Source organism: Haliotis rubra, unplaced genomic scaffold (assembly GCF_003918875.1).
Source record: "Haliotis rubra isolate DU_JTF1 unplaced genomic scaffold, ASM391887v1 Scf1042, whole genome shotgun sequence".
Classification (NCBI taxonomy): Eukaryota; Metazoa; Mollusca; class Gastropoda; order Lepetellida; family Haliotidae; genus Haliotis; species Haliotis rubra.
This window is the reverse complement of record NW_025764940.1, coordinates 310,834-322,700: the sequence shown is the minus strand read 5'-3', so window position 1 is coordinate 322,700 and position 11,867 is coordinate 310,834. Positions and strand designations below refer to the sequence as shown.

The 11,867-nt window shown below is 34.3% G+C and overlaps 1 protein-coding gene across 1 annotated transcript; it reads left to right on the top strand.

Annotated features, from left to right (window-relative positions):
* Positions 1-1,738: 1,738 nt before the first annotated feature.
* On the top strand, positions 1,739-7,037 carry LOC124275012. Its single transcript, XM_046710465.1, has 13 exons — positions 1,739-1,840; positions 2,939-2,995; positions 3,162-3,200; positions 3,421-3,453; positions 3,633-3,674; positions 3,910-3,963; positions 4,388-4,417; positions 4,532-4,573; positions 5,246-5,307; positions 5,798-5,900; positions 6,077-6,161; positions 6,384-6,453; positions 6,981-7,037. The coding sequence occupies exons 1-13, from the start codon at positions 1,739-1,741 to the stop codon at positions 6,991-6,993; spliced, it is 732 nt and encodes a 243-aa protein (XP_046566421.1). The 3' UTR covers positions 6,994-7,037.
* The last annotated feature ends 4,830 nt before the right edge of the window (positions 7,038-11,867 follow it).

The following is an 11,867-nucleotide window of genomic DNA, read 5'->3' as shown; positions in this document are numbered from 1 at the left end:
TATAAAACTTATCTCAAATGTAATAAGTGTTAAGGTTTTAATTTCAGCTTCATGATGATGTCGACATTGAGTGCCCCATACGCAGAGTATGCAGTTACTGACAACTTATGGAGTGACCTGTTACTTGACGAGGAGGATTCCGATGACTTTCTGGAGACGCTTGACATGCTGATGGGTGTATATAAAGTTACATATCAAGGCAGAAAAAAATATTTAATATATTTTTGAATGATATTATCTAATTTAGTTCTTTGACAGTGTTATCAGTTTTATCTCCCTATTTCTTTAGGAGCTGACCTGGTTCAAAACCCTCTGGATACATCTCCTGGCAGAAACTCCTCCTACAGATGTACAACCCTAAATTTCAAAGCTACAATAATGGTAAGTTATTGATGTTGTTTTATTGGACAGGGGTTTCTTGCTGAGTACTCCTTTCTTGGTAAATTATACTAATACAATGTTGGTCATTCCACCAGACAAGCTGAGTGCAAAATTAAGCATGGGGTCCTTGTCACGCTCCCAGTTTATGATGGTTTAGATTTATCTAACAAGGTTTTCGAAGTTAAAGTCCCTACCCCTTTACTTCTATACTAAGGACCAAACATACATCCCCAGTTTATGATGGTTTAGATTAATCTAACAAGGTTTTTTCGAAGTCAAAGTCCCCACCCTTTAATTCTATACACACTACTGACCAAACATACTACCCTGCACTAATGCCCTAGTATGGTGATCTACCTTCAGTTGTTGGCGATCTGCCAGCCCGTGTTTTATATTACTGTCTTTTTTAGTAAAAATGTTTTAGATTTTATACAGTCTAGTTTTATATTCATATCAGATACTCTAGGACTTTAACTATCCATCATCGACAGATTTTTGCTCTTTCAAATGTTGTATAAATTGTTCTCGTCACGATATGGCTGAGATATTACCGATGTGACGTTAAAATGTTAACTCACTTACTCCTGCACTAATAAATGTACAGTGTCTAAAATGTTTCAATATTTATTTCATCAGGCTTTTCGCAACCTTCACCTAAGATCAGGTAAAGTGGGGCAACTTCCTCTTGGCAGTGCAGATAATAAATGGAAAAACAGTGCCAGGCGGCTTTGAAACCTACAGATCCATCACGTGTAAAGTGTTACTTAGATCTTGTCATGAAGCAGTTCACTTATAATTCATTGTTGTCCTTTTTCCCCCAGTTTGCTTCAACCTATTAATATAATGCATCCATTGTTTTTTACTGTGTGCTCTTTCTTTTCAATTTACTTAATTTTTCCCTTCCTTTATCCTTTGGTGGTCGTTTCAAAGTTCACCTTGTAGTGAAGGTAGCTTCTGCTTATCCCTGACGAATCAATTATCGCCTCATGCTTGAGATCATGATGGATTTATTCAGCCAGTAAGCAAGGCAGAAACATACTAAAGTGAACACATGTCTGTTTCTTGGAGACTGTTTCATTCAAAGATGAGGCAACCTCTTTGGCTACAGACTGTTGACAGTGAATTCAGAAACAGTGAAATCTCCAAGAAGAATTCAATCTTCAACTAGAAACAGATTAAACAAGCAAACAAGGTATAAAGAACAGATTCAGATCTAAACTTTGAATAAACAATAATTCCTTCAGTTAACTTCAACACGAGAACCATTTATATGGTTATCTTGGCGTTTGGCATTAGAATATATCAATATGCATATTCTATTTGAAGGAACTGAAATCAGTCAGAGGCAGCTATACCGATGTATTGGATATTAAAGGAACGACTGAAAGAAAAGGACAGACTGATTGAGGAGCTGAGGGACATAGAACCTATTACTGTAGGACAGGAACTGGATAAGATGGTATAGTTCACTCTGTGTAAAATGTACATTCATTTTTTCTGATTCTTTGTGGCAAATCATGCTTTCGGCAAATGTCCCCAGAAACCTCTGCTGGTCAGTTAGGGTATTCATAAACATTTGGGTGGTCAGACTCTCTCGACGTTGTTGGATGTGTGTCATTCTTGATGGTGTATCATTTGCAACACTAGTGGTGGTCCGATTAATTGAATTAATCAAAGATTGGTCATGAGTGACAAAATGATCAAGCAGTTGATCATATTTTCGCATAATCAAACACACAAACAGTTTTGGAACCCTTGTTTACATTAACAATATTTTTCACAAGGTTGGTTTTGTCTCTGTCCATTAAATTTACATTACATAAGCACTACGAGCTCGTTCAAAGTCATGACTGAATTTATCCTAAGACTCCAGAAATTTATTCCTAACATACTAGTCCTCCTTTTTAAGATGTGAAATTTACAAATGCATTTTGTGCAATTAAATAAACAACAACATGTTTTCCATGTTTGGTGTGCAATAACAAACATTACAGGTAATTTTGACAAATGACACTCACCATTTTCGATGATTGATAATGAACCAATCATCAATTATGAAGATTCAACCAATTCCCAACTTTTAAGATAACACCACACTCGGTCATATACAGAAGACACTTGAGTAAGGCATTGAAAGAAAAAAAGAAAAAAATACCTAGTCTGGAAATACCATTGTCTTTTTTCAGAGAAAAGAAGGAAATCACAGCAGCTACAAGAGCATCGGAATAAAGAAACTTTGCAGAGAGGCAGAGATTACCCTGAGCCTGATGTGAGGATAATTTTGTATTTGGACTGATTATTTTTAATAAAGTCAGTAATGAGTTTTCAATAATAATCATTCAAAACTGTCATGTCATGTCTTCCCAAGCATTCACAATATTGCATCTAGTCATGCACTTGTATCAGTTGTTGGTTGTTCAGTATGCACACCTGGCAATATTCAGGCACTTTGAAGAACACCTTGTAATTAATTTTTCTTCTTATTGATATCATATCTGCTTTAAAATTTAACATGCATGATAATGCCCACTGTAAATTATTCATTTCTAATTTATAGGTGTATACATTCAATGATAATGATGATGGCCGTGACTTTCAAATAACCCTAGTTCAGGTGAGTTACAGTAATTCCTTCTCAATGAAAACATGCCAACTAAAAATGAGTTAATGTCAATGAAGATCTGAAAAACGGAAATGGATTGGTAGGTTATTATTACTCATAAAAATAATATCATTTGTTAATAATCAGCATTTTCAACTGCATTTTTGCCATTTTGCAGAATATACTTCATGAGGAATCGGCACAGGAACATCTTGAGGTTGGTTAATAAGCCCACTTTTACAAAATTATTTTTCATATTGTTTACCCCATAATGACAATGTTCATCCTGGTGTTGTGTCTGAAATGATTTTGGAATCAACTCAGCAATTCCATACTACTACATATATTAGCATATATTTGATGTGAAGCTGGTAATTTTATTGTCAACTATGGTAAAATTCACTGATTAGAGAATAACAGTCTGCATCTTCTTTTAGAATATTCCTGGCGTGGAATGTCCAGAGCTTCCAGTAAGTATTTTATTTCAATTTCAGATTCTGTTGTATTTTGCATGTTAAATGTCAGGTATACACATGGTTTGTCAATTGAAACTGAATGTAAATGATACATATTATGATACACTTCATCCAATTTATGTTTCTTTCTGGCTTGAAAAAAGCAGTTCATGTAAGTTTGGCACTATTTTCAGGTGATATCTTACAAAGGAAGAGCATCAAGAAGGGGTAGAAAGGTAATTACACTTTAACATATTTAATATAAATTAAAATCCTTTAATAAAGATATACAAAAGGTAAAATATGAAACTAAACTGTTCTGATTACATGCACCTATGAATTTTTAATAACTAAACAAATCAGTATGAATGATTACCTCTATCACAAAGTTATGGTTTGGTAAATTATAGAGTGGTATTAAAGAACAATGATGTCATTCATATTCATAAGGTATCATACTTTCTTTATCAGACTCTTCAATCAAGTTCAAATATGAGAAGCTTGAAGAAAACAGCACCTGAAAAGGTAAGTTATAGAAACCTTAAACTGCCATCTGTGAATTGGATATATATGAAACGCTGAAGGTTGAATTAATGATGTTTTCAAACATATATTAATTTTAGATATTCCTAGCTTTTTGAGTGGCATTAATTATTTAGGTATTATTTCATATTACTTTAGATATTCCTATTTTAAGATAACAAATGGTTTTATACTGCTTCAGTTTGCTCTTGCCACAATGTTCCACAGTCTATCTGTACATGTCTGTCATTGTAATCATCTTCCCAATGCTAGGTCATGGAAAAGGAATATCAATGAAATGTCGATGTTCATATCACTCAGCCAATTGACTTATTTTCTTTTCTACTGGTCATGATGGCAAATAGAACCCTACTTGTACAAGCTTCTATAAGATGGACAAATAACATGCGGACAAATCTATTTTCAGGCATCAAGGATTGCAGAAAGTGAGGAAATGGTAAGTTAATAAATATCTCTACTGCTAATTAATGGCCTAATTTTTTGGTAATATGTGAATACTGGTATGTTGTAATTGATATAATTTTTATGTAAAAACAACATTTTCTTTCAGGCTGAGTCCTACTTGCAAAAAAGGAGACACATGAATAATGAGGTGAGCAATTATGAAAAGTGCTAGTCTGTACATGTATTAGGATTTTCTGGGGCCATTTCCAATGTTGCTGGGGCGGTGTAGGTAGCCTAGTGGTTAAAGTGTTTGCTCATCACCCTAAAGACCTGGGTTTGTTTCCCCAAATGGGTAAATTGTTTGAAGCCCATTTCTGGTGTTCCCCGCCATGATATTGCTGCAATATTGCTAAAAGCGGCGTAAAACCATACTCACTCAATCCAATGTTGCTGTACTGCAGGTATCAATTTTGTCGAATCTAGACTGCACCAGTGCAGGTAAAATATTGCCAGTGCAGGTAATGTGTTCCACCACAACTGCATGGCATCTAGTGACATTTCATGGAAGGGGTCACTGTGTCAGAGGAGAAATATTATTGTAATGGTGGACAAGTGGATTTTGCTGTGCAGAAATGGAATTAAACTTATGAATGAACATGTTAGTTCAATTACAAACATCTATCAAAACATCTGTCAGTGTTATTAGCTATGACTTATTGTATATATTATGGATCATCAGTATCAGTGTTTCAAGCAACTTGTGTGAAAGATATTACTTGGTAAATTTTTAATTAGAAAACTCTGAAAATAGACTACAAAAATAACAGTGAGCTGACTAGTTCATTTTACTAATCATGCATGTCATGGATTTTGTCCATAGATACCCCCCTGCAAATTCAAGGTTGGAATGATTGTGGAGGCTTTAGAGGATGACGGCTTTTGGTATGTTATTATTGTCATCATTGTTCAAAGAAACTTCACATTTGGAAATCACAAATTCATGAGTTACATCAATTCTTATGATTATTTTCAGATAGATTTGCTAAGGTACTGATCATCATTTGACGCAAAATCAATAGTCGGACCCTCTTTCATTCTGAAACTTCTTGAAGGATAACACTTTTTGTGTCGCTCAAAGAATTGCAGTGTTTATTTTTCATACCTGAAGCGATTCTGCATATTTGGCAAATCTACAACAACAAATTTGATAAGTTTGAATCTAGCAAAGATAATTCCATCTCTGGTTATTACTACAGTTACTTCATTTCTGCCCTAGTAGTTACTTGAGCAATAGTCTGTAGTGAAAGTTGTTGTTCAAGAAGGATATAGACATTTCAGTATTGAAATTAAAAAAACAACAGTGGAGATAAATATTTGTGTGAACCTTCTTGTTTCCATAAATCATAATTCTTTTTATCTTGATTAAAAACAGGTATAAAGCCAAAGTATTGTCACTACAGAAGGAAAGAGTTAAAATACATTGGACTGGTTACAACTTGGATGAGTGGCTTTCAACAAAGAAGGTCAGGTTTGAGGTATGTCTTCTTCTGTGAGTACAATGTACAATGTATATGTAAATGTTTATATCACATTAACCTCCAGAGCTGTGAAGAAGCTACATATTTATATTGTTTGAGATTTTCACTATGATGTTTTCCACTTTGTGAAAGCCTACGAGAATAAATACACATATTGTACATGTTTGATTTAGTTGAAGACTGGTGACAAGGTTGAGGCTCCATGGTTGGTGCACAGAGCAGCTCGATACCCTGGCCATGTTGAGCGTGTTGATGGAGGTATTTCTAACATTATACAAATAGCCTATATATTCAAATTATGATTCATATTTATTTTAAACCTTACATTGTTATTGTGTCTAATATATTTCTAGCTGGAATATTGCTTTGAGTGTGCTGGAACACTAAACTCACTCACTCACTCAATATATTTCTAAAGCATGTTGAATGTGTTTATACCTGAAATGAGAGAAGACTGAAAGTGTTTTTCATGTTTTTCAGAATATGTTCTAATTGAATTTAGCGACATGACAAAGAAAAGAATTCATTTCAAGTATATTGAGAAGAAAACGTAAGTAATCAAATTATTTCAACTCATACAATATGATCCATTCCCTCAACATGTTACATTACAAAGTAGCTTGTGTTTTTATTCAGAGGTTAGTTGGTTTTTTTTTGCGGTATCCAGGAATGCTCTTCTGTGTCAAAGTTTGCTTTATGTACCATGTAGAAGCGCAATCGCGCGCCAACTCAGAGTTGCTAAATCTAACAAACTGCAGGCTACCATAGTGTAAGTACTCAAGGCATTGTTCGTAAACTCATGGTAACATTTAGTCACATGACATGTAATATCTGTGAATTTTGTCATTTCTTTATAACTAAGACCTCACTGTCGCTGTCACATTTAGGTCAACATTTATGCAATTAGTCATGAAGTACATATCTCTGCCTGTTGTTTTCTGGCCGCCATTTACCATGTACAATTAACCTTCCTGGAATAAATGAAGCGTAGATGCCTTATGCTGAAGTTATTTTCATTGGGAGGGGCTCGGGGTAAAATACACTGCTGTCATATGTTTTTTTTGTTTTCTGTGACAGGAACCATCTCTGAAACCAAACTGGACTTTCAAGACAACCGGACACTGAGATAAGCCAAAGTTCATAAGTTTGAATTATCAAGTTGGAAGAAATCTTGTTTAAAGAAATCTCTATCTTTATTTCTATTTCTTCTTGATTTATGTTATGTTAGGTATTTTAATTCTTGAGCAGCATCCTACTTCTGGAAACCCTTTACCCTACAACTTTAAGTTGTTTTCAATGGGAAAACGTTATTTAATGAAATTTATACTAAACTCTCCATAATGTTTGCTGAAGTAAAACAATTCTGCTACATGTAACTAAAAAAATAAATCTGCCAGAGTTTACACAAGTTCAATTAGAAGTAGATCCCAAAGTGCAGATTTACAGATTTCTGTCATTTGTATTTTTTCTCGGTTTCCATGAAAACGATTTGGACTTAGTCTCAAAAAGAAGGGGTGGATTTTGTGTCCGAGTCACAAGTCGAAAACCTTTCAATATATTTCAACAGAACTTCAGCAGAGTATATTTATAGAAAATTATATTTTTCATCTCTGATTTCAATGGAAGGGATTTGGATGTAGTCTAAAAAAAATTAAGTTGGACTTTAAGTAACTGCCAGATTATTTGTTCTGGCCAGATGATTTGTTTAAATATGTGGGGCCGGGGGGATTTGTCATCTTCTGATGACTCTTGTTGGAACTGTTAAGTCTGAAATTGATTATTCTCCTTGTAAATATCCCTGTCTAGGTAACAATAAGTAAAAATCATAATGGTCCCCTGTCATGGTTAGAAAGGACCTTCTTTTCTTGGAATTATCATGTGTTTTGATGTACGTATTGACCCTACTTATTGATCAAATTGTGTTTGAGGTGTAAATTTAATTTGTCATTGATGTGATGGTTTGAATGCCACTCTAAAAAACTAATTATCACAAAAAGTTATTTAGTGTTAAGATATAAATGTCGCATATGTCTCTCTTGTAACACAGTATTGTCAAACTTGTCACATGATACAATTCTACTTTCATACATTTTACTTTCGATGACATTAAACATTTGCTATAATCTTTTCTTTGGATATTCAGATCGAAAATAATGATGAAATAACTGAAAAATTTGCGTTGGTTGAAACATATTTTGAAGATGTCACGATAATACCGACATCTGCACAAGAAATCTTTGTAGAGTTTTTATGTATATATGTCCCTCACCTATGATATATAAGTTTCATTATTATGTACATGTTATTCTTGTTATAGTTTGTCAAAGTTTTAAATTTTGTTCTTTTATTACAACCAACCTGCCATAAAGAAAAGCAAATAACCATAATGTATTTTTGTGTTTTGGAATATATATATATATATTTTTGTATATGTACAGCATGTGTAACTGTAATGTGGTCTATGGCATTTATGAAACAATACATACAGTTATGTTATATGACCTTGTTTGTGTTATTTTCCCACTGTCTGATGTTAACTCTGCTTTCTATGATAGTATATCTCATCTTGATTGAATTGTTGGATTTCACCAAGTACATGTACAATGTATTCTTATATTTGGCTGGCCTCATTAAAAGGCTGTTAATTGTTTTAAAGTCACATTTACTTGCACACTGCAAATTAGATAATTTCAAAGTAAAATCTGACAAAGAGCAATTCATTTAGACAATTTTAATGTGTGCAGGTGTACAATTAATGAAGACTCTGCTTAATATGGTTTCAAGGATTATGCATCTGCCATATACAATTCAGTGTTCCTCTGTCCAGTTAGGGTGATTATAGGAGCAACAGAGGCATATATACCATATTATAAATCTTTTCTGCCAGAAATTTCTGCAGAAAAAAAAAATTCTGCAGGAAAAAAAAATTCCTAAGGCCGGGCGGGACAACTTAGGAATGGTCAGACAGTCCTAACTTGACACCCAGAAGGAAGCATGCTACAAAAACATTTTTTATATCATTGGAAAGATCTCAAGGAGATGAATCCAAAAATATTATGTGCAAGTGTGTTCATGTTTTCATAAGCTCACAAATTGGCTCTGAAAATGCATTTCTGCAGAAATTTCTGGCAGAATTTTTTTTTCTACAGAAATTTCTGGCAGAATTTTTTTTTTTCCTGCAGAAATTTCTGGCAGAATTTTTTTTTCTGAAGAAATTTCTGGCAGAAAAAGATTTATAATATGGTATATATGCCTCTGTTGCTCCTATAATCACCCTAACTGGACAGAGGAACACTGAATTGTATATGGCAGATGCATAATCCTTGAAACCATATTAAGCAGAGTCTTCATTAATTGTACACCTGCACACATTAAAATAGTCTAAATGAATTGCTCTTTGTCAGATTTTACTTTGAAATTATCTAATTTGCAGTGTGCAAGTAAATGTGACTTTAAAACAATTAACAGCCTTTTAATGAGGCCAGCCAAATATAAGAATACATTGTACATGTACTTGGTGAAATCCAACAATTCAATCAAGATGAGATATACTATCATAGAAAGCAGAGTTAACATCAGACAGTGGGAAAATAACACAAACAAGGTCATATAACATAACTGTATGTATTGTTTCATAAATGCCATAGACCACATTACAGTTACACATGCTGTACATATACAAATATATATATATATATATTCCAAACACAAAAAATACATTATGGTTATTTGCTTTTCTTTATGGCAGGCTGGTTGTAACAAAGAACAAAATTTAAAACTTTGACAAACTATAACAAGAATAACATGTACATAATAATGAAACTTATATATCATAGGTGAGGGACATACATAAAACTACAAAGATTTCTTGTGCAGATGTCGGTATTATTGTGACATCTTCAAAATATGTTTCAACCAACGCAAATTTTCAGTTATTTCATCATCTATTTTCGATCTGAATATCCAAAGAATATGAAAGTAGAATTGTATCATGTGACAAGTTTGACAATACTGTGTTACAAGAGACATATGCGATATTTATATCTTAACACTAAATAACTTTTGTGATAATTAGTTTTTAAAGTGGCCTTCAAACCATCACATCAATGACAAATTAAATTTACACCTCAAACACAATTTGATCAATAAGTAGGGTCAATAAGTACATCAAAACACATGATAATTCCAAGAATAGAAGGAACTTTCTAACCATGACAGGGGACCATTGTGTTTTTACTTATTGTTACCTAGACAGGGATATTTACAAGGAGAATAATCAATTTCAGACTTAACAACAGCCCCAACAAGAACCATCAGAAGATGACAAATCCCCCGGGCCCCCACATATTTGAAAAAACAAATCATCTGGCAGTTACTTAAAAGTCCAACTTGAATTTTTTTTAGACTACGTCCAAATATTCCATGGAAATCATGAAAAATATAAGTGCCAAAATTGGCAAATAGCAAAAGGCACCACTTCAAGATCTGTTTGATATGTCTGCCAAGTCTTGTCGAAAGAAAATGAAAGGTTTTGAAGTTGAAACCCACCCCTCCCTTATGAAACTAAGTCTGAATTGTTTCCATGGAAACCAGGAAGATTAAAATGCCAAAAATTTGCAAATAGCTAAAAGGCACCCCTTTGGGATATGTCTCATATATCTGCTAAGTTCTGCAGAAAGATATTGAAAGGTTTTCGACTTGTGTGGAAACAAAACCCAACCCTTTTTGAGACCAAAGTCCAAATCATTTCGAAAATCTACTTCAATTTAACTTGACAGTGAGGCAAAAGCAAATTTAGCTTGTGATTATACAAAGAAAATGTTCAGTGTATATACATCGCATATACATATTTACATCAGTGTTACAATCAGGCCACCATCTCAGAGTTCCGCTGAGGCTTGTCTTCTGTGCTTTTGTAAGTGATACCTGAAAATGAAAATGAAAGGATAATAAGAATTGACATACAAAGACACGCTGCGAAAACAGTAAAAGCTTAAATCGGTATTCATCTTGATGTCTGGATGTTTTATACATTAAATGCTCTCTAACGCTGTATAACAGATGACAATATAATTTTTTATTAACAATTGGAACTCAATGAAAATACCTTTGATTGCTTCTGCATTTTTCATTGCTTCGCTCTATTGCCTCTTGTACATTTCTTGGGAGGGTGTTCTCTTCCTTGGGGCAGGCATGAAGGGCTTGAAGTCGGACAGCTTGATGGCGGTGTGTGAATGTCCCCCCATCTTTCTAATGTAGGACACCCACCACAAGCTCTTCCTCTTCAGACAGCCTGGTAGATGACACCCATTTGCCCAAGTCTCTCCCCTATGGCTTTACAGGTGTCATCTACCTTTTCCTTGTCCAGAGTGACAGGTGTGAGTGTTGACAGGTCAACCTTGAAATCCAATGACACCTTTCTGTAGGTTTCACTTTTCAGTGGCCAATCTTTATAAAAGCATGGAGACTGAGGACCCCTCCATTCTGAACACAAACACATGTGCCTCCTTGTGTCCTTTCGGTGAATCACAGTTGATAAACAACTGCCTCATGTCCCAAACACCATCCAGTATAGTAGCAGTGGGCTTTGGATCGTTACTGCTGGCAAGGACTTGCAGGAGAGCATCACGTGTTGCAGCAGGTTTCTGTCTCAGCTCCCTTGCAAACACGCTGAACAGCTGGTCCACATCTTCATGAGTGTGGCCCACCATGAGAAATGAAAGTTTCACCTGGAAAAGAGTATCACTATTAAATTACACATTCAATTATTGGATTATTTGAATATCCCGAGATTCTAATAAAGAGAATGTTAAAGATCCTCTTAATGACCTCTATTGCATGCATTCCCACACTGTATGTATGTAAATATGTTGCAAAAAGAACACATACCTTTTTGAAGATTTTCAATTTGACTAACAATGCCAAAAAATACAGTACGGTCTTGTTCTTGTTATCTTTTGGCGA